The sequence below is a fragment of the Mauremys mutica genome, chromosome 10 (assembly GCF_020497125.1).
Source record: "Mauremys mutica isolate MM-2020 ecotype Southern chromosome 10, ASM2049712v1, whole genome shotgun sequence".
In the NCBI taxonomy this organism is placed as follows: domain Eukaryota; kingdom Metazoa; phylum Chordata; order Testudines; family Geoemydidae; genus Mauremys; species Mauremys mutica.
In genome coordinates this window covers 42,766,748-42,784,637 of record NC_059081.1, presented here as the reverse complement: position 1 = coordinate 42,784,637, position 17,890 = coordinate 42,766,748, and the positions used below count along the sequence as shown (strand labels likewise).

Here is a 17,890-nt window from a genome sequence, read left to right as displayed (position 1 = left end):
ATATCTTTATGACTTTGTTAAAAAGTGACAATACAGAGGAAAGAAACAAAAGTAAAACAACACTGAAGATGTCTGACACTGAAGGTGCTTTTACAACCCCCACACCACCTAACCATTACCACTGGCAGCCATGGGAGTGCTCATGCATAGCACTTGATAAGTGCTGTGAGCAACACTGCCAGAAAACATTGTGAGGAAGGAATGTGTAAATTCCCTCCCAAAACTTCAGATTTTTTAAAAATTACTTTAACAATGCCTAAATGGGATCAAGTTGCCTGTACAAGCTTAGGGAAGTAGTTCTGTCCTGTGCACACTTGCTGTGGAAGTATTCCCCTTTAACCTCACGTGAAATATATAAAGCACTGCACGCCACTATAATCTGATTTGCATTAGCCACATTGGCATCCAGATGGGATGGAGGTATCATCAATGGGATTTCAGACACCCAAAGGCCCAGTAAACCACTGTTCTGTAGCTACTCAGTCTGTAGTTGAATTTCCTTTTACTTGGGTTGGCAATCTTGGGGTAAGGCTTCATGAACTCTGGCAGGAGAGAACATGCAGGGTCCCCACCACAGTTATGTCATCTTGGGGGAGTAAAGTCCCTTCTTCCACCCACCAACCTCCAACTTCCTTAGCACCCTGGCATTGCGAACCAACCCCTGTGGTCCACTAAGCCCTGAAGAACCAGTGAATGGAGCCTTTGCAGTTCATGTATTCATTGGTCCCTTTCAGTGGGCTAAGTATAGGGATGTGTGTTCCGTTGATAGCTCCAGCATAGTTCAGAAAACCCATCCTCTGAAATTCTGCAATCACTTCAGGGACTTCGGTTATGGCAACCACCTGTTGGTAGATCTCAGTATCGATATCCTCAGAAATCTGTACAACCACCACCCTGACAGTTGGCTTCCCAACCCTGAGCTGGTTTGCAATTGACAGGCAGCTGTTGGATGGTTGCAGCTTCCACTTCTGTACCAGTCTGGGTTTCTGAAAATGAGTGGTCTAGCACTGGAGGGCTGGTGCAAGCTCTTTGCACAACCTGATTAAAGTCTGCTTCCTCATTCCAAAATTCTGCAACTATGGTTGTCAGCCCAGGTTTCCAAGATGATTTTCCAGGACAAGAAGCAGCAGTCCACCCTGGGCATACTGTTGTGGTCCTGACATCCAAAACAGCTGTTCAATGGGATGCAAGTGGATTTTCATTTCCCCTTTGGGCCAGCCATTTTCACTATCTGAAATCTCTCCACACCAATTCCATCCAGTATCTGGTACTGCGCTGCATGAACATTTGTCCAGCAAGTGATCGCAAGAGCAGATCATCCTTATTATGGACGTGCTCCATGTCTCCAATGCAGTTTGGCAGAAGGGAGAGCTGACATCGTCAAACATGTGAAGGCAGCGTACAGTTCCAGCAACATTCAGCAAGGCACTTTCTAGAGTGTCTCTTGTGATGCACAAGATTCTGGGATACTGCCCCGAAATGTCATGTACCACTAAATGTCATGTACCAAAAAGGTGCAGTGTGGATGAAGGACTATGCCGGTGCACAGCATACAGCCATGCTCAGCACAGCATATGTGAACACTCAGTGCAGGTATGGGGTACACACTAACAGTTCATGGACAAGTAACTGTGTACACTCCCAAGTGTTGACAGACTAAATGTTTAATGTTGGACAAGGAAGGTCATAGTCTAAACTGGACAATACAATTAAGAGTCATTAATGATAGGAATTGGAAGCATACCTATCAAAAGATGCAAAGACAATTGACTAGTTTCAACTTATTTTCCCAAAAGCCATCGTATCTCATTAACAGTGGGCCCATCCCATGATTGATGGAATGTAATTAACTTATTATCTAGTTACTGAAATTAGGGTTGTAAGAATACAGTAAAAAACACAGATATGTGTAATTCACAAGGTGCAAAGAAGAGGGGCTATATAAAAAACTGAGAAACAATCTTGCTTTTTAAACATCCACTTATGGGTAAATACTGGAGGCTGTCTTAACTGAGAACATTTACAGAAAAGTCACCTGTGCTAACAGAAGGTCAGTGGAATCAACATTAGTACCTCTGGGAACCCTACTGAAGACAATACTCCCACAGACAAACCCATTTTAATTTGCTCTGTTGAAAGTTTAATAAAAATGGTTGAAAAAAAACAGGTGTAACCACGGGAGCATTGCATTCCTTTGTCATATTCCATGGGGAATTAATAGTTATGAATTGTCCATGGTAACTAGAGAGATGGTTGATATGGCTATCAGAGTGCTACACAACATAGCTCAGGGGTCGGCAACCTTTCAGAAGTGGTGTGCCTAGTCTTCATTTATTCACTCTAATTTAAGGTTTCGTGTGCCAGTAATACATTTTAACGTTTTTAGAAGTCTATAATATATAACTAAACTATTCTTGTATGGAAAGTAAATAAGTTTTTTTAAATGTTTAAGAAGCTTCATTTAAAATTAAATTAAAATGCAGAGCCCCCCAGACTGCTGGGCAGGACCTGGGCAGTGTGAGTGCCACTGAAAATCAGCTCAAGTGCCGCCTTCGGCACCCGTGCCATAGGTTGCCTACCCCTGACATAGCCCTTTATTTCTAGCCCCTTGATATTCTCAGGTTACTAGCATTTTAGAGATGAGAGCAATATTACATGCAGGTCATTCGTGTTCTAACACTAAGCGTAGGCTGCATCACTTGCAGTTATTCACTTAAAAAATATAATCTGTTTTAAGTCACTTTATTAAAACCAGTTGAGAGAAAGAATTTAGCAGAACAGTTTGAATTAACATTTCCCCTTAGAAAAAGTTTCTCGGTTTTAAATACCTATTTTCATACCTTACTATAATTTTGAATTTTAAATTCAATGAACAAGAAGTTAATTTACATTTGTTTTCCCACACTATTTAAATTCATTTCTTACAACTAGTCTTAAAAATTTTGACCTGTCTTCTACTCATTCTTCATGTCAACCAATCCTATGACTGTTAGAGAGTTTAAGGGCTCAAATCTATCTTGTTATATTTAGCTGCCTGGTGGATATACAGAAAATAAATGTCAGAAGACTAAACTATAAACTCTTGAAGTGATAACTAGTGAATAGGTTAGAGAACAAGAGCAAGATTAGTGGATGCACTTTAAACTGTGCCACTTAACTTAACCTACTACTAGTTTAGCCATCTATTGTGTATGGAAGTAGTGGTAAAAAGTAGTAGTAGTAAAATTTACTTCAGCTGCTGAAAAAACATCCCAGAACTATGAAAACAAAGTTGGTGTGTCTCACCTGCAAGTGGAAAACGGAGCAAACTGGACACCTTTTTCTTTGCATTCTCTCACTATTCTTTCCTTTACATTCCTGCAGAGGTCTATAACCCTGTAACAGAATATATAGTTTTAAAAAAATAAAACAAATTAAAATTTCCTATGCAGCATTCTATACACTAATTTGTCTTCAACTAGCAATATTCCTTTATTACATTTAAGCCTCTAGTTTAAAACTCATAACTACAATGATCTTCCTCACTAGTCCAAAACAATACACTTTAATAATCACAGTTTAGGTTTGGTTTCATTTAAATAAAAAGCGTAATTAAAAATGCCCATCAGACCTCTATAAAAATGGTGCTGTTCCTCTTCTGGGCATCTACTGGGTGACAAGTTTATAATTTTGATTGTACATGGTAGCTCCTGAAACTCCATATTGTTTTTTTCAGAGGGCATATAAGAGGACTGTAGAAGAAGTGAAGAAGAATGTGTTGGATATTTTCTTCTGAGCTGCAGTGGGGCAAAGGTGTTTGGCACAGCAGCTTAGAAAACAATTTAAAATAGAAGCATGTACATGTACACTAAAAGCATGTACACTATGCAATACTACAGCGTTTTAATATGTTGCAAGGCTGAGGAAGAAGGGATTCCTCCAGATGTTGAAGATGTGTATTAATTTACCAGCTAGAATCTTATTAAAATTATAATTTGGCACTAAACTATTAAAATAAGTCATAAAACCAGTGATTTAATTTTACTATTGCATTTCTCTGGAACTGATCCAAGTGCATTCAAAACTTTGAAACAATCTGAAAGGTGGGTTTTCATTTAATTTAAATCACTCCAGGTAGACTCTCTCTCTCACAGAAATAGAGAGATGTTATTTAACTATTGTTTAATTTAGAAGTTTTATACAGATCTGTATTTGGAAAAAAATATTTGGATTTGGAGGGAGGAACGTTTGAAATTAAAATAATTTTGCTCAAAAATGTCTATCAGCTAATCTACAGTGTGACACTGGTACAGACTCTGAAGGAAGGTATGGGTCCCAGTGCCAAAACTGGAAATAAGGAGTTAGTAAGTGAGCAGAATGAGTAAAAAATAGGTTTGAATCAACAGATGTAAAAACCTGTTCACTCTGCTCACAAAACTATAAAGGGGAAAATGAGAAAAAAAGTCTCACTCACTCAGTGACTGAATACTCTGACACTGGCTGAAAATTAAATTTCTCTAAAACAAGGACTGAAACAGTGTTATAGCAGCTGCTAAATCCAAGAACCAGGATGCTGGGTTTGTTGGGATTCTGAACATACACAAGTCATTTCAAACCTAATTTCCTATGATCTCTATAATCATATGCTATCAGGGGACCAAAACTGATACTAATCTGTTTAACGTGTAGGGTAAACAGGAATTTTTAAAAAAGAAAATGTACAAAGCAAATAGGTCAAATTCTGGAGCTCTCAACTGCTATGTAACCTATGTAAATAGGTTTAGGCCTTGATTCTCAGCTGTGTCTGACAGCTTAGGTGAAGCTTAGAACGGAGAGATAATACTGCGGGCATCTGCACTGAGCTAGACCCCTGACGTAAATGTAATTTGAATCAGCTGCCCAAGGGGACCTCTGGCAGCCAAGGATCAGCAGGGTCCAAGGACATCCTAGCCATGCTCCCTGGTTGGGCTATAGGGAAGAGTGATCTCCCCTGTGCTGGGGAACTCCAGCTAGCCAAACTGGCTTCAAGGCCATTTTGCGCTGCCCCATTGCAGGGGAAAAGCTGGTAAATAAACCTTAAACCACATGATTGTTTAAGATTAGATAGAAAATGAAGCCTACTTCCTTCCCCTGCTTGCTAGCTCACTTCTCTGAAAGCATCCAAGTCTGTACCTGCTAAGCCAAGTACAACTTTAGAAAAGCAGCAAGCAAGAATGGGAGCTGCTGAGCATCTGTCTGCCACAGGGTGGCTGAGAGAAGTTTTTAATGCTGGTTTTAAAATGCAGGACATGTCGGGGTACGTCTATACTACAGGATTATTCCGATTTTACATCAACCGGTTTTTAAAAACAGACTGTATAAAGTCGAGTGCACGCGGCCACACTAAGCACATTAATTTGGCGGTGTGCGTCCATGTACCGAGGCTAGCGTCGATTTCCGGAGCGTTGCACTGTGGGTAGCTATCCCATAGTTCCCGCAGTCTCCCCCGCCCATTGGAATTCTGGGTTGAAATCCCAGTGCCTGATGGGGCAAAAAAACATTGTCGCGGGTGCTTCTGGGTACAGCCTCACCCCTCCCTCCGTGAAAGCAGCAGCAGCCAACCGTTTCACGCCTTTTTTCCTGGGTGAACTGTGCAGACACCATAGCACAGCAAGCATGGACCCTGCTCAGCTCAAGACAGCAATCCTGGACTTTTAAAAACCTTGCGCATTCTCGTGTACTCAATGCTGAACAAGGACCTGCAAAGCCAGGCGAGGAGGCGGCGGCTACGGCAGCGCGGCGACGAGAGTGATGAGGACATGGACACAGAATTCTGTCAAACTGCGGGCCCCTGCGCTTTGGAGATCCTGCTGGTAATGGGGCAGGTTCTAGCCATTGAACGCCGATTTTGGGCCCGGGAAACAAGCACAGACTGGTGGGACCGCACAGTTTTGCGGGAGTGGGACGATTCCCAGTGGCTGCGAAACTTTCGCATGCGGAAGGGCACTTTCATGGAACTTTGTGACTTGGTTTCCCCTGCCCTGAAGCGCCAGAATACAAAGATGAGAGCAGCCCTCACAGTTGAGAAGCGAGTGGCAATAGCCCTCTGGAAGCTTGCAATGCCAGACAGCTACCGGTCAGTCGGGAATCAATTTGGAGTGGGCAAATCTACTGTGGGGGCTGCTGTGATGCAAGTAGCCAAAGCAATCACTAAGCTGCTGCTACGAAAGGTTGTGACTCTGGGAAATGTGCATGTCATAGTGGATGGCTTTGCTGCAATGGGATTCCCTAACTGTGGTTGTGAAAGATGGAACCCATATCCCTATCTTGGCACCGGAGCACCAGGGCACCCACTACATAAACCGCAAGGGGTACTTTTCAATGGTGCTGTAAGCACTGGTGGATCACAAGGGACGTTTTACCAACATCCACGTGGGATGGCCGGGAAGGGTTCATGACACTCGCGTCTTCAGGAACACTACTCTGTTTAAACGGCTGCAGCAAGGGAATTACTTCCCAGACCAGAAAACAACAGTTGGGGATGTTGAAATGCCTGTCATTATCCTGGGGGACCCAGCATACCCCTTGATGCCATGGTTCATGGAGCCATACACAGGGACCCTGGACAGTAGTCAGGAGCTGTTCAGCTACAGGCTGAGCAAGTGCAGAATGGTGGTAGAATGTGCATTTGGCTGTTTAAAGGCGCGCTGCCGCACATTACTGACTCGCTCAGACCTCAGCCAAACCAATGTCCCCATTGTTATTGCCGCTTGCTGTGTGCTCCACAATCTCTGTGAGAGTAAGGGGGAGACCTTTATGGCGGAGTGGGAGGCTGAGGCAAATCACCTGGCCACTGAGTACGCACAGCCAGACACCAGGGAGATTAGAAGAGCACACCAGGAAGCGGTGCGCATTAGAGAAGCTTTGAAAACCAGTTTCATCACTGGCCAGGGTACAGTCTGACTGTTGTGTTTCTTTCTCCTTGATTAAACCCTCCCCCCTTGATTGACTCATTCACTGTAAGCCACCCACCCCCCCTTCGATCACAGCTTGCTTTCTAAGGAAATAAAGTCACTCGTTTAAAAATCATGTATTCTTTATTACTTAATTATAAAAAGAGGGAGAGAACTGACAAGGTAGCCTGGGGTTTTGGAGGAGAATAGTAGGGAAGTAAAAGGCCACTATAAAAATTTCATAATTTCATAATGAGAGCCTTTTGGTTGGGTTGTCCACTGGGGTGGAGTGGGCGGGTGCACGGAGCCTACCCCCACGAGTTCTTACTCGTCTGGCGGGTGAGGAGGCTAAGGAACATGGTGAGGGGGGAGGGTGGTTATACAGGAGCTGAAGCGGCACTCTGTGATCCTGCTGCCATTCCTGAAGCTCCACCATACGCTGGAGCATGTCAGTTTGATCACGCAGCAGCCCCAGAGTTGCATCCCGCCACCGCTGATCTTCCTGCCGCCACCTCTCATCTCGAGCGTCCCTCCTCTCATCTCGAGCGTCCCTCCTGTCCTCACGGTCACTGGCATCTTTCCTGTACTTTGCTACCACGTCCTTCCACTCATTCAGATGCGCTCTTTCATTGCGGGTCACTTCCATGATTTTCGAAAACATTTCTTCTCGCGTCTTTTTTTCCCCGCTGCCTTATCTGAGATAGCCATTGGGATGGAGTAGGGATGCTTGAAAAATTTGCAGCTGCATGAGGGAGGGGAAAAAAGGGAGAGAAGTATTTAAAAAAGATACATTTTAGAGAACAATGGTCATACTCTTTCACGGTGAACAACACTATTCACCTTACATAGCACATGTGTTTTCACTACAAGGTCGCATTTTGCTTCTTAATATTGAGTGCCTGCAGCTTTGGTGTTACAGATCACAGACGCAGGTCCGGGCATCAGAATTCTGCTTGCATGCGGCCATGGTAAGCCATTGTCTTTCGGCTTCTGCAGCCTTCATCTATCCAGCGCCCTCCTTTCCCAAATAGCAAGCAAAGCCCATTGAGTGCTGCTTCTTTCCTGTTAACATGCAGCAGCAGAAACCACCCTGTGGCGGGTATCATGGAAGATCACTGCTAAACACCCCCTTTTCCACCACCACCCCCGAACCGCGTGGCTGGTAGCAGGAAAGATCCCTGCTAGCCAAACGCAGAAAAGCGCAGCGCCAATCACGCCCCCCTCTCCTTCCCCCGGCTTGGCTACCTGCAGGGAAGGATTTCTTTTAAGCAACAGGCAAACAGCCCAGTAGGAATGGCCATCTCTATCCCCTTACTTAAATTCCTGAATTTCAACCAGGTTACCATGAACGATATCACTCTCCTGAGGATAACACAGCGAGATAAATAACGGATGTTGCTTGAATGCCAGCAATCACCGGGACCACGCCATGCATGTAGCAATGATACCAGATTACTTGCTACATGCATGGCGTGGTCAAGTGTCCTACCATGGAGGACGGAATAAAGCAGCGCTGCCCAGAAACCTTCTGCAAAGGCTTTTGGAGTACCTCCAGGAGAGCTTCATGGAGATGTCCCTGGAGAATTTCCGCTCCATCCTCAGACATGTTAACAGACTTTTCCAGTATCTGTACTGGCCGCGAATGCATCCCAAGTCCTCAGGCCAAATTAATCATTAAAAAATGCTTGCTTTTAAACCATGTCTTATATTTACAAGGTACACTCACCAGAGGTCCCTTCCATGGCTTCATTGTCTGAGATAGTTGCTTGGGAGGGCTGGGAGGGTAATTCCATCAGGGTGAGAAAAAGCTCCTGGCTGTTGGGGAGAACGGAGTGCTGTGTGCTCTCTACAAGCTCGTCCTCCTCTTCCTCCTCCTCATCTTCCCCGTCCGCAGAATCCTCAGCCATGGCTGCGATTACCCCCTGCCACCTTGGAATCCACGGACAGGGGTGGGATAGTGGTGGCGGACCCCCTTAGAATTGCATGCAGCTCAGCGTAGAAGCGGCATGTTTTCGGCCCTGCCCCGGACCTTCCGTTTGCTTCTTTGGTTTGCTGGTAGGCTTGTCTGAGCTCCTTAACTTTCACACGGCACTGTACTGAGTCCCTGGTGTGGCCTCTCTGCATCATAGCCTTGGAAATTTTTTCAAATGTTTTTTCATTTCGTCTTTTGGAACGGAGTTCTGTTAGCATGGAATCCTCTCCCCATACAGCAATCAGATCCAGTACCTCCCGTGCGGTCCATGCTGGAGCTTTTTTTCGATTCTCAGGAGACTGCATTGTTACCTGTGCTGATGAGCTCTCCACGCTGGAGAAACAGGAAATTAAATTCAAAAGTTCGGGGGGCTTTTCCTGTCTACCTGGCCAGTGCATCTGAGTTCAGATGGCTTTCCAGAGCGGTCACAATGGTGCACTGTGGGATAGCTCCCGGAGGCCAATACCGTCGATTTGCAGCCACACTAACCCTAATCTGACATGGCAATACCGATTTGAGCGTTACTCCCCTCGTCGGGGAGGAGTACACAGATATCGGTATTAAGAGCCCTTTATATCATTATAAAGGGCTTCGTTGTGTGGACGGGTGCAGCGTAAAATCGGTTTAATGCTGCTAAAAACAGTATAAACGCGTAGTGTAGACCAGGCCATGTCCTCTCTAAATCTGGACTACCACCAGATATGTTGGCACTTTTCCACCAAAGGGATCCATGCAGCGAGCAAGGTTTCATGATGCCTTAGATCAACATATCCTGTGTGCTCCTGTGGGAGCAGAGAAGAGGCATATACATGGATGGCTATTCAAAGAGAACAAATAGAGAAGTCAGGCAGCCGAAAAAGAGTAAGCTACCACTGTGCTCATCAACTTCAGCCCCTGCTAAGAATTGCTTCTGCAGTAAAGGCAGATGCACAGCTGGTACTGTTGTACAGTACCATACCACAACCCCAAAAGAGATCTTGCATCTACAGGAAGGGAACTCACCCAACAGGTTGGGAAACATTTAACTCCTTCAGGAATTCTTCACAACACTACATAGTTTTAATAATTTAAACTGTAAAAACATCAAGTGTTATCAGCTCATTTACTCAACCTCTTAAGAATGGCCCTGCTACTGATTCCTGTGGCACCTCAAATTAACTTTTCTGCATAAAAACAGTCCATTTAAGTTCATTCTTTATCTTTTAATGATTGGCTTTTAGATCCATAACAGGACTTTCCTTTCACAAAAGCCTAAATTTACTTGTTGATCAGAGGCAGAAAATACTTAACACAAAATTTTCCAAACGTCTGCAAAAGGTTACATCTACCAGTTTTCTATTTTACAGTCTACTTTGATACATCTGTTATCTATTTTGATTTATGAATGAGCATCAAAAGTCGTTTGATTTTTCAAAGAACAGTTTAAAGACCAGAATTGTCACCATGCAGACCCACAATAAAAAAAAGTTACAATCCTAAGCAAGCAACATACGCATATTGTAAAATATTTATTCTGCATGTGTACGGGGAGACTTTGGCAAACCAGTTAAGTGCCTGAAACCACAATGGCTTATTGTAAAGACAGCCTAGTCAGCAAGCTGTTAAAAGCAAGTCTCAGCTTGACCAAGGCAGGAGGGGAGGGGAGGGGGGGGGGGGTTAGGGTGCCACTGAAAGGGCAGCTTGACCCTGCGTCCTTCCTGATAAGAATTGAGTTAAAATTGCTGATACATGTTTTCAAAGAGTAGGATATGCCCCAGGAATGTCTATTGAGGTCTCAAGGCTGCAAGTTCTGGAAAAACCCACACCTGGTTAATCAATCAGAAGGAACCTCTTGCTTGAAACTGCTTATTTAACAAGGTTTCTTTAATTACTAATGTATAAATAAGGGGAAAAAGCTTGAGACAGGTGGGACTCGTTTCGGGACTGGCCTCTCCCTCTGGATGTATCTTCTGATCCCCAGCGGCAGACAGGCTGCCGCTGTATCACTCGAAAGCCACACTCAGCTTTGGTAATTATCAAGGGTTGGGGGTGTTTTACTAACTTGTTGCGGACATGTGTAAGTGCTTGAGACTAAGTAAAGTTTAGCTTTAAGTGAAAGCACTCTTGTGCTGTCCTGTTTGTGCCAGCCATCTATCGGTCGGACGGCCGTGTCTCCCTTGATTTATTTCCTGACACCTCCTCACACAGAGTAAAGTTACCAAGAGCTTTGGGTTGAAAGAACCCCAGGTAACACATGAAATGGTTATGCATATCAAATTTGCAACAGAATATGTCAATTCTACATTTTACTTTTAACGTTTCATTAATTTTTCAAGCCCAGTGCCACTTCTAATTCAACAATACCAAAAGGGACTACACTTCTGACCACAGAAGTCATAGTTCATGCTTTACAATGGCTCAGAAGTACACAAATGTTTATTCTTTACATTTTACGTATACACACTTTCAAATTCCTATCAATGTCTAAAACCAAAGAAAAAAATTCTCAAAAACAAACTGAATAGATATCCATTACATGATAACCAAGTTTTAACAGAAGTTTTGAACAAAAGAATACTACAAGTATTTTACCTATCCCAGGGAACAGAAGTCTCAAATGATTCTCCTATTACATAGTAATCCAGGCCCAGGTCCTATTAAAGCACAAAAAGAAAGGAAAGGACCAGTGAATTAGTGTCCTAATGTACATCTTTAGTGTCAGGATTCCAATTTACTTTAGGCAGCTGCTAGACAGAGAATCATTGTGTTGTGTAATATTTACATAGAACACAGATTTGGCAATCTACATTTATAAGATTTACATGTATCAAAAATCAAAGAATATATATACTGGGACCAAAATTAAGTTTTAAATATTAGGAACAATGCTAAAGGGACTGGTAGTGGGATGCAGACCTTTTCATTTTTAAACAAATAGTACAAATCTGACCCTAACTGGTAGCTACCAAACACAGTTATCACTGATGCATGTTTAATAATCTATGTTAAACAACCTAGGGGTACTGCTCCTGTCTCTTAGTGAACAAGTATTTATAATCACAAAAACAAAAACTGCCACTATTCACAAAAGTACACTTCTTGGCTTTGATAGTGAAACTATCACACAAATATGTATTAGTTTCCTAAAAATGACACCATACAGAAAAGCAGCTTACAAACGACAATTTTGCCATAAGCCTGAAATATTAAAAAAAATTATAAGTTAAGTAAAAAGATAGGCTTTTATGTACTCTTTGGAGAGTAAAATAATGAATTCTGAGATAAAACACCATTGCAAACAAACAAGAAACTTTTCACAGTAATAAACCTAATGGCAAAATAACTGAGAAACAAGTAAAATACTTGAGTAATTTTAAAAGAATTTGAATCTTTAAGTGTGTTGAAAGTCATTAGGATATCTGAAAATAATTTCACTGGTTCTTCAAATCAGATGTACTATACAATTTTGAACATCCTGCATCTGAGACTTTAAGAGACCACAGGATGTAAAGAAAAAATGTGACTAGAGTACAAAAACATAACCAATACAGAGCACTCACGGCATACAAAAATAAATCTGAATCAAGATTCAATGGAAGAAACATCATTTTATTAGATATCACCTTCCCTTTTTGCCCAAGACAAGAAAGTTAGCAACGAAGTGATAGATAGTGTAGTGATAAAGCTAAGTGATGTTACCATAGAATCAGACTAAGAGTTGGACAGCAATTGGCAAGGAAACAGTATTCCTTGTTAGACCCAAATCCATAAAAGTTTAGAGAGAAATCAAGTGAGCCAACTCCATGAGAGAAGGGCCCAGAAGGGAAATTGCCATAAAAATGAGAAAATACTACGGGAGATGAGAAAAAGGGACAGCAATGCCTAAGAGATAGTCAGGAAGACTTAGGGGTCATGGTTTAACATGTGGGTTTATTGAAGTCCAAAAAGGCAAAAAACAAAAACAAGAACAACTCACCAAACAAATAAGACAACTCGCAACCTGTCAGTTAGTAAAAAGAAATGATTAACTTCAAAAATTAAATTTGAAAAGTGGGATCAGGATTGAAAGTATTACTGGAGAAATATATAGAAAGCCAAGAGAAATATTCTCTAATTAGGTCTTTGAAAAAGGAAGACAGACTAGAAGCAAGAACTAGATAAAGAAGTGGGGAAGACAGAAGCAGCCCAACTGTGACTATTCTAAAAGCTTCAGAACACATACCAACACAAAGATATTCACAACAGCTGTCCTACAGGGGTTAAGAGTTGTTATTGACTGGACAACAAATGTGAGAAGGGGGCTGATTAAGTGCCGTTATTCACCACATTATAAACAGAAGAAAGGACAAATGAAAGAATGAACTAAAATGCTGATAAAGTAAAAGTGGACTAAATTCATGTTGATGCAAGTATACATTAACTGTTTGACATAAAGATTGCACATTTTATATTATGCACACCTATAACATTATAAAAGTGCTCCTGCTTGCGGAAGCTTAAATCTACCATAAAGATTATGGGATACGATATCACAAATAGGAAACAGTGTTACACAGCACAAGTATGTTTGCAATTTTGAAACCATGGCATCGTAACGTAGACCGGGGTCAGCAACCTTTCAGAAGTGGTGTGCTGAGTCTTCATTTATTCACTCTAATGTAAGGTTTCGCGAGCCAGTAATGTTTTTAGAAGGTCTCTTTCTATAAAAATCTATAATGTATAACTAAACTACTGTTGTATGTAAAGTAAATAAGGTTTTTAAAATGTTTAAGAAGCTTCATTTAAAATTAAAATTAAAATGCAGAGCCCTGATGGCCAGGACCCAGGCAGCGTGAGTGCCACTGAAAATCAGCACACGTGCCATAGGTTGCCTACCCCGATGTAGAGGAAAACTATTACCAAAATGCTTGTGCGATTTACTAGCCATTTTGTGAGGAAGGCTCAGAGACTGCTCATAATTCCGAATGGAAAACTTGAGACACACTTATTTGAAACTTAGTTTTTTAAATCTCTGAATCCTTATATTTTAGGCATTTCTACTAGAACCATGGCTGAGTATTTGAACAACAACAATATTTAGTATTTTGCCCAGCTGTATACCTCCATACATATGCACAGCTCTAAGTAACCGTAGCAGCTATACATGTGTATCCAAGGCCGGATATTGGCTCATCATATTGAATTACTGACAGTGTGAATAGAAAACACTAGAGGATTATAAAGTATCCTAATCTTTAAAGATGGAGTACATCTTGTCTAAGGAGTTCTCTTGTGGCTTACAGAGAAGTTCCCTGCACTGTCTTCACATGAATACACTGATTCCAGTCTTGTTCAACAGCCCAGAACTCTACTGAAGACAGGAACTCAACTGCTTGGAAGAGCGCCATGCACTGCTTAAGTGACTCCTTGTTTCTCCAAAGGAGTGGCAGCAATAAGCCATGGAGAAAGTCCATCCTGTCATTCCAGCTGCAAGAATGCTGGCTATAACATGGGATCTTGAAGTCAAGTAGTTTGTAGTGGAGGTAATGGGATAGATCCTCCAGGATGCAGATGTTCATTTTTTTTTTTGCATTTCTCAATGAGTCATCTATGGTGGAAAGGTCTGCCAAACTACTGGTGCGCATATACATCAAATAATTATTGCTGACTGGTTAGTATTACGGTAGCACCCTGAGGCTCAAACCAAGATTAGGGCCCCATTGTGCTAGGCACCGTACAAACAGTCCCTGCCCCTAAGAGCTCACCATTTAAATAGACAAGACAAAGGGTACTAGAAGGGATGTAATTTATCCCCATTTTATAGATGGAGAACTGAAGCACAGAGAAATTAAATGACTTGCCCAAAGTCGTACAGCAAGTCAGAAGCTTGAAACTGAACATTGGATTGGGAATCGAGACTAAGACTTAACCACAAAGTCTTCCTTCCTTCCTGAATAATTGCCTTTTAAATACGCGTAAGTCTTACAATTAAAAACAGCATTGAGTATTGCGTTTGTAGATGGGAGCTAGGAACTCCTGGGGGCTAATCCTGGTTCTGTCACTTACACAGTTTGTGACCTGGGGAAAGTCACTTATGGCCTGATTTTCAGTGGTAAACAGAATCTCCCAAAAAGGTCAGTGGGACACCTGGATGCTTAGCACCTCTAAAGATCAGTCCATTGAGATTTACAACTCAATTTCTTTATTTGTCTGGAAAAAAAACTTGTCATAAAAGGGGGTGCAAATTAATGTACAGTGTTTTTAAAAGTGAAAACCACAAATAAATGCCAATTTTATGTACATGCAGTATTGCTGTAGCTGTGCTGGTCCCAGAATATTAGAAAGAGAGAGAAGGTGGGTGAGGTATTATCTTTTATTTTGAGAGACAAGCTTTCAAGCTTACACAGGACTCTTCAAGTCTTGGAAACTAACTCAAAGCATCATTGCAAGGGCCCTACCAAATTCATGGCCATGAAAAAACACATCATGGACCATTAAATCTGGTCTCTCTGCGTGAAATCTGGTCTTGTGTGCTTTTACCTATACTATACAGATTTCACAGGGGAAACCAGGGTTTCTCAAATTGGGGGTCCTGACCCAAAAGAGTTGCGAGGGTGGGGTTTGCAGTATTGCCACCCTTACTCTTGTGCTGCTGCCTTCAGGGCTGAGTGGCCGGAGAGTGGTGGCTGCTGACTGAGGGTCCAGCTCTGCAGGCAGCAGCGCAGCAGTAAGCGTGGCAATACCATACCATGTCATCCTTACTTCTGCTGCTGCTGGCAGTGGCTCTGCCTTCAGAGCTGGGCTCCCAGCCAGCAGGTGCCAAGCTCTGAAGGATGGGATCTGAGTTACTGCAGAGAATTCTTTCCTGGGTTCTGGAGGATGAGTCTTGCCCACATGCTCAGGGTTTAACTGATCGCCATATTTGGGGTCGGGAAGGAATTTTCCTCCAGGGCAGATTGGCAGAGGCCCTGGAGGTTTTTCGCCTTCCTTTGCAGCATGGGTCACTTACTGGAGGATTCTCTGCAGCTTGAGGTCTTCAAACCACAATTTGAAGACTTCAATAACTCAGAGGTTAGGGGTTTGTTATAGAAGTGGATGGGTAAGATTCTGTGGCCTGCTTTGTGCAGGAGGTCAGACTAGATCATAATGGTCCCTTCTGACCTTAAAGTCTATGAGAAGTAACGGTAGCAGTACCGCAACCCCCTCCACACCTTTTTTTGGGTCAGGACCCCTACAATTACAACTTTGTGACATTTCAGATTTAAATAGCTGAAATAATGAAACTTACAACTTTAAAAATCCTATAACTGTTAAATTGACCAAAATGGACTGTGAATTTGGTAGGACCCTAGTCACTGTTAAATACAAGGCGGAACACATTTCAGGTAGTTAGCACATTTCAAGGGACCATTTAGGGTGAAGTTTCCCATGAACACACCTACAGTCATAGGGAGGAAAGGAAGGGGGGATGGGGAACCAACTTGGGGGGCGTTAGTGGGTTACAGATTGTTGTAATAAGCCATAAATCCAGTGTCTCTATTCAGTCCATGATTTTTAATGTCTACCAAAGTGTAATGAATTTAAGCTCACAGGCCTATCTTTTAAAAGTGTTGTTCAGGTTTCCTTTGAGGAAGGAGACAGAGTGTTCAGATATGGAGTGATTACTTTTTCACAAAGTGTTCACCCACAGGTGATCTGATGTTTTTGTCTTTTATCATGTTTCTGGGTGAATTCATTTGAGAGCGCAGTGATTGTCTGGTTTCACCCCACAATAGTTGCTATTGGGGCATTTAATGCACTGGATGAGGTCCACTACACGTTGTGATAGGCATGTGTCTAGCCAAACTTTGCCAGACATTAAAAAAATCACCGGATTTTTATCTTATTTAGTAGTGACACACTGAATTAGTTTCCCAGAAGCTGAAAAAGAGCTGTGTATGCTCTAAAGCTTGTCTCTCATCAGCAGAAGCTTGTTCAATAAAAGATATTACCTCACTCAACTTCTCTCTAAATTTATGTACATGTAAAAAAGGTATAGCCCCTAGAGTGTTTTGATTAATCTTTTCAAGTCTAAAGAAAGTTTGCATAAAGAATTTGAAAAAAAAATCTTTATGCGTTCTATATGATTTGTTGGGTACAGAAATAGTCACAGCAGAGCAGCAGAGAATAAGAGTGACCTACCCGAAGGTAAGCGATGACAAATGTCAGCATGTAACCTCGCTGTCCATTATCTTCTCCAGCTGCCAGACCACTGCAATTGATAAGAGTTAATAATTAACATGGATCTCAAGTGAACTGTTTTTCACAGTTTTCCAATAAAAAATAATAAAATACTTTGAGTCAAGAAATTTATATGCAAATAGATCAGAGACCACTTCAACTTGAAACGTTTCCAATTTAAAACCTGAGTTAAAATTTGTTTCAGGTCACCACACCTAGCAGAAATCCTATTTTTTTTAAAACATTGTTTTATCTCCCTGGTTGTTGAAACGCCCATACGAAAAAGGAGAACTGATCATACAGACTGGTTAACAGTGAAACTCGCTATACATGGGGTTGTTAGGTACAAAACTAACAGGCAGGGGACCGGGGGGGGGGGAGGGGAGAGGGATATTTCTCAGTGATGCTAGCCAGACACATTACTTGTAAAAATCGTAGGTAAAAAAATTTCATTGGAAATGTGATTTTCTTTTTTTAACATGACTGAATCCTTTAGACAAAAGTAAACTTGCTAGTGTTAAAAATGTGTGTCCACCACACACTTTTAAATCTATTTTATTCGTAAAACCTGAAATTTCCAATAATTTAGTCTTATTTTAAGTTGGATATAGAATTTGGGTAATCAAGGTGATAGTCTAAAAAGTTTAATATTAAAATTATATACGTAAACCTAAGACTATCAAAAGGTATGTATCCTTACTATGTGTTTGTACAGGGTCTAGAATGATGGGGCCCAAACCATCATTGGGGCCTCTGGCGGCCACTATAATACAAGTTATTAGTACTACTCATGCAATTGTCATGACTTCCAAATAAGGAGGTTTCAACC

General features: G+C 41.9%; 1 protein-coding gene across 2 annotated transcripts in view; it reads right to left on the bottom strand.

Moving 5' to 3' along the window:
* AGPS (alkylglycerone phosphate synthase) overlaps positions 1 to 17,890 on the bottom strand; it is a 130,115-nt gene that overhangs the window by 23,278 nt on the left and 88,947 nt on the right. Inside the window, exons 15-18 of one of the 2 annotated variants that reach the window (XM_045033141.1) lie at positions 17,023 to 17,092; positions 12,839 to 12,862; positions 11,455 to 11,516; positions 3,286 to 3,375 (exon numbers count right to left, since the gene is read on the bottom strand). In XM_045033141.1, the coding sequence (XP_044889076.1) occupies positions 3,286 to 3,375; positions 11,455 to 11,516; positions 12,839 to 12,862; positions 17,023 to 17,092 (246 nt within the window). The remainder of the gene's footprint in view (positions 1 to 3,285; positions 3,376 to 11,454; positions 11,517 to 12,838; positions 12,863 to 17,022; positions 17,093 to 17,890) is intronic. The other variant, XM_045033142.1, reaches the window with a different exon arrangement.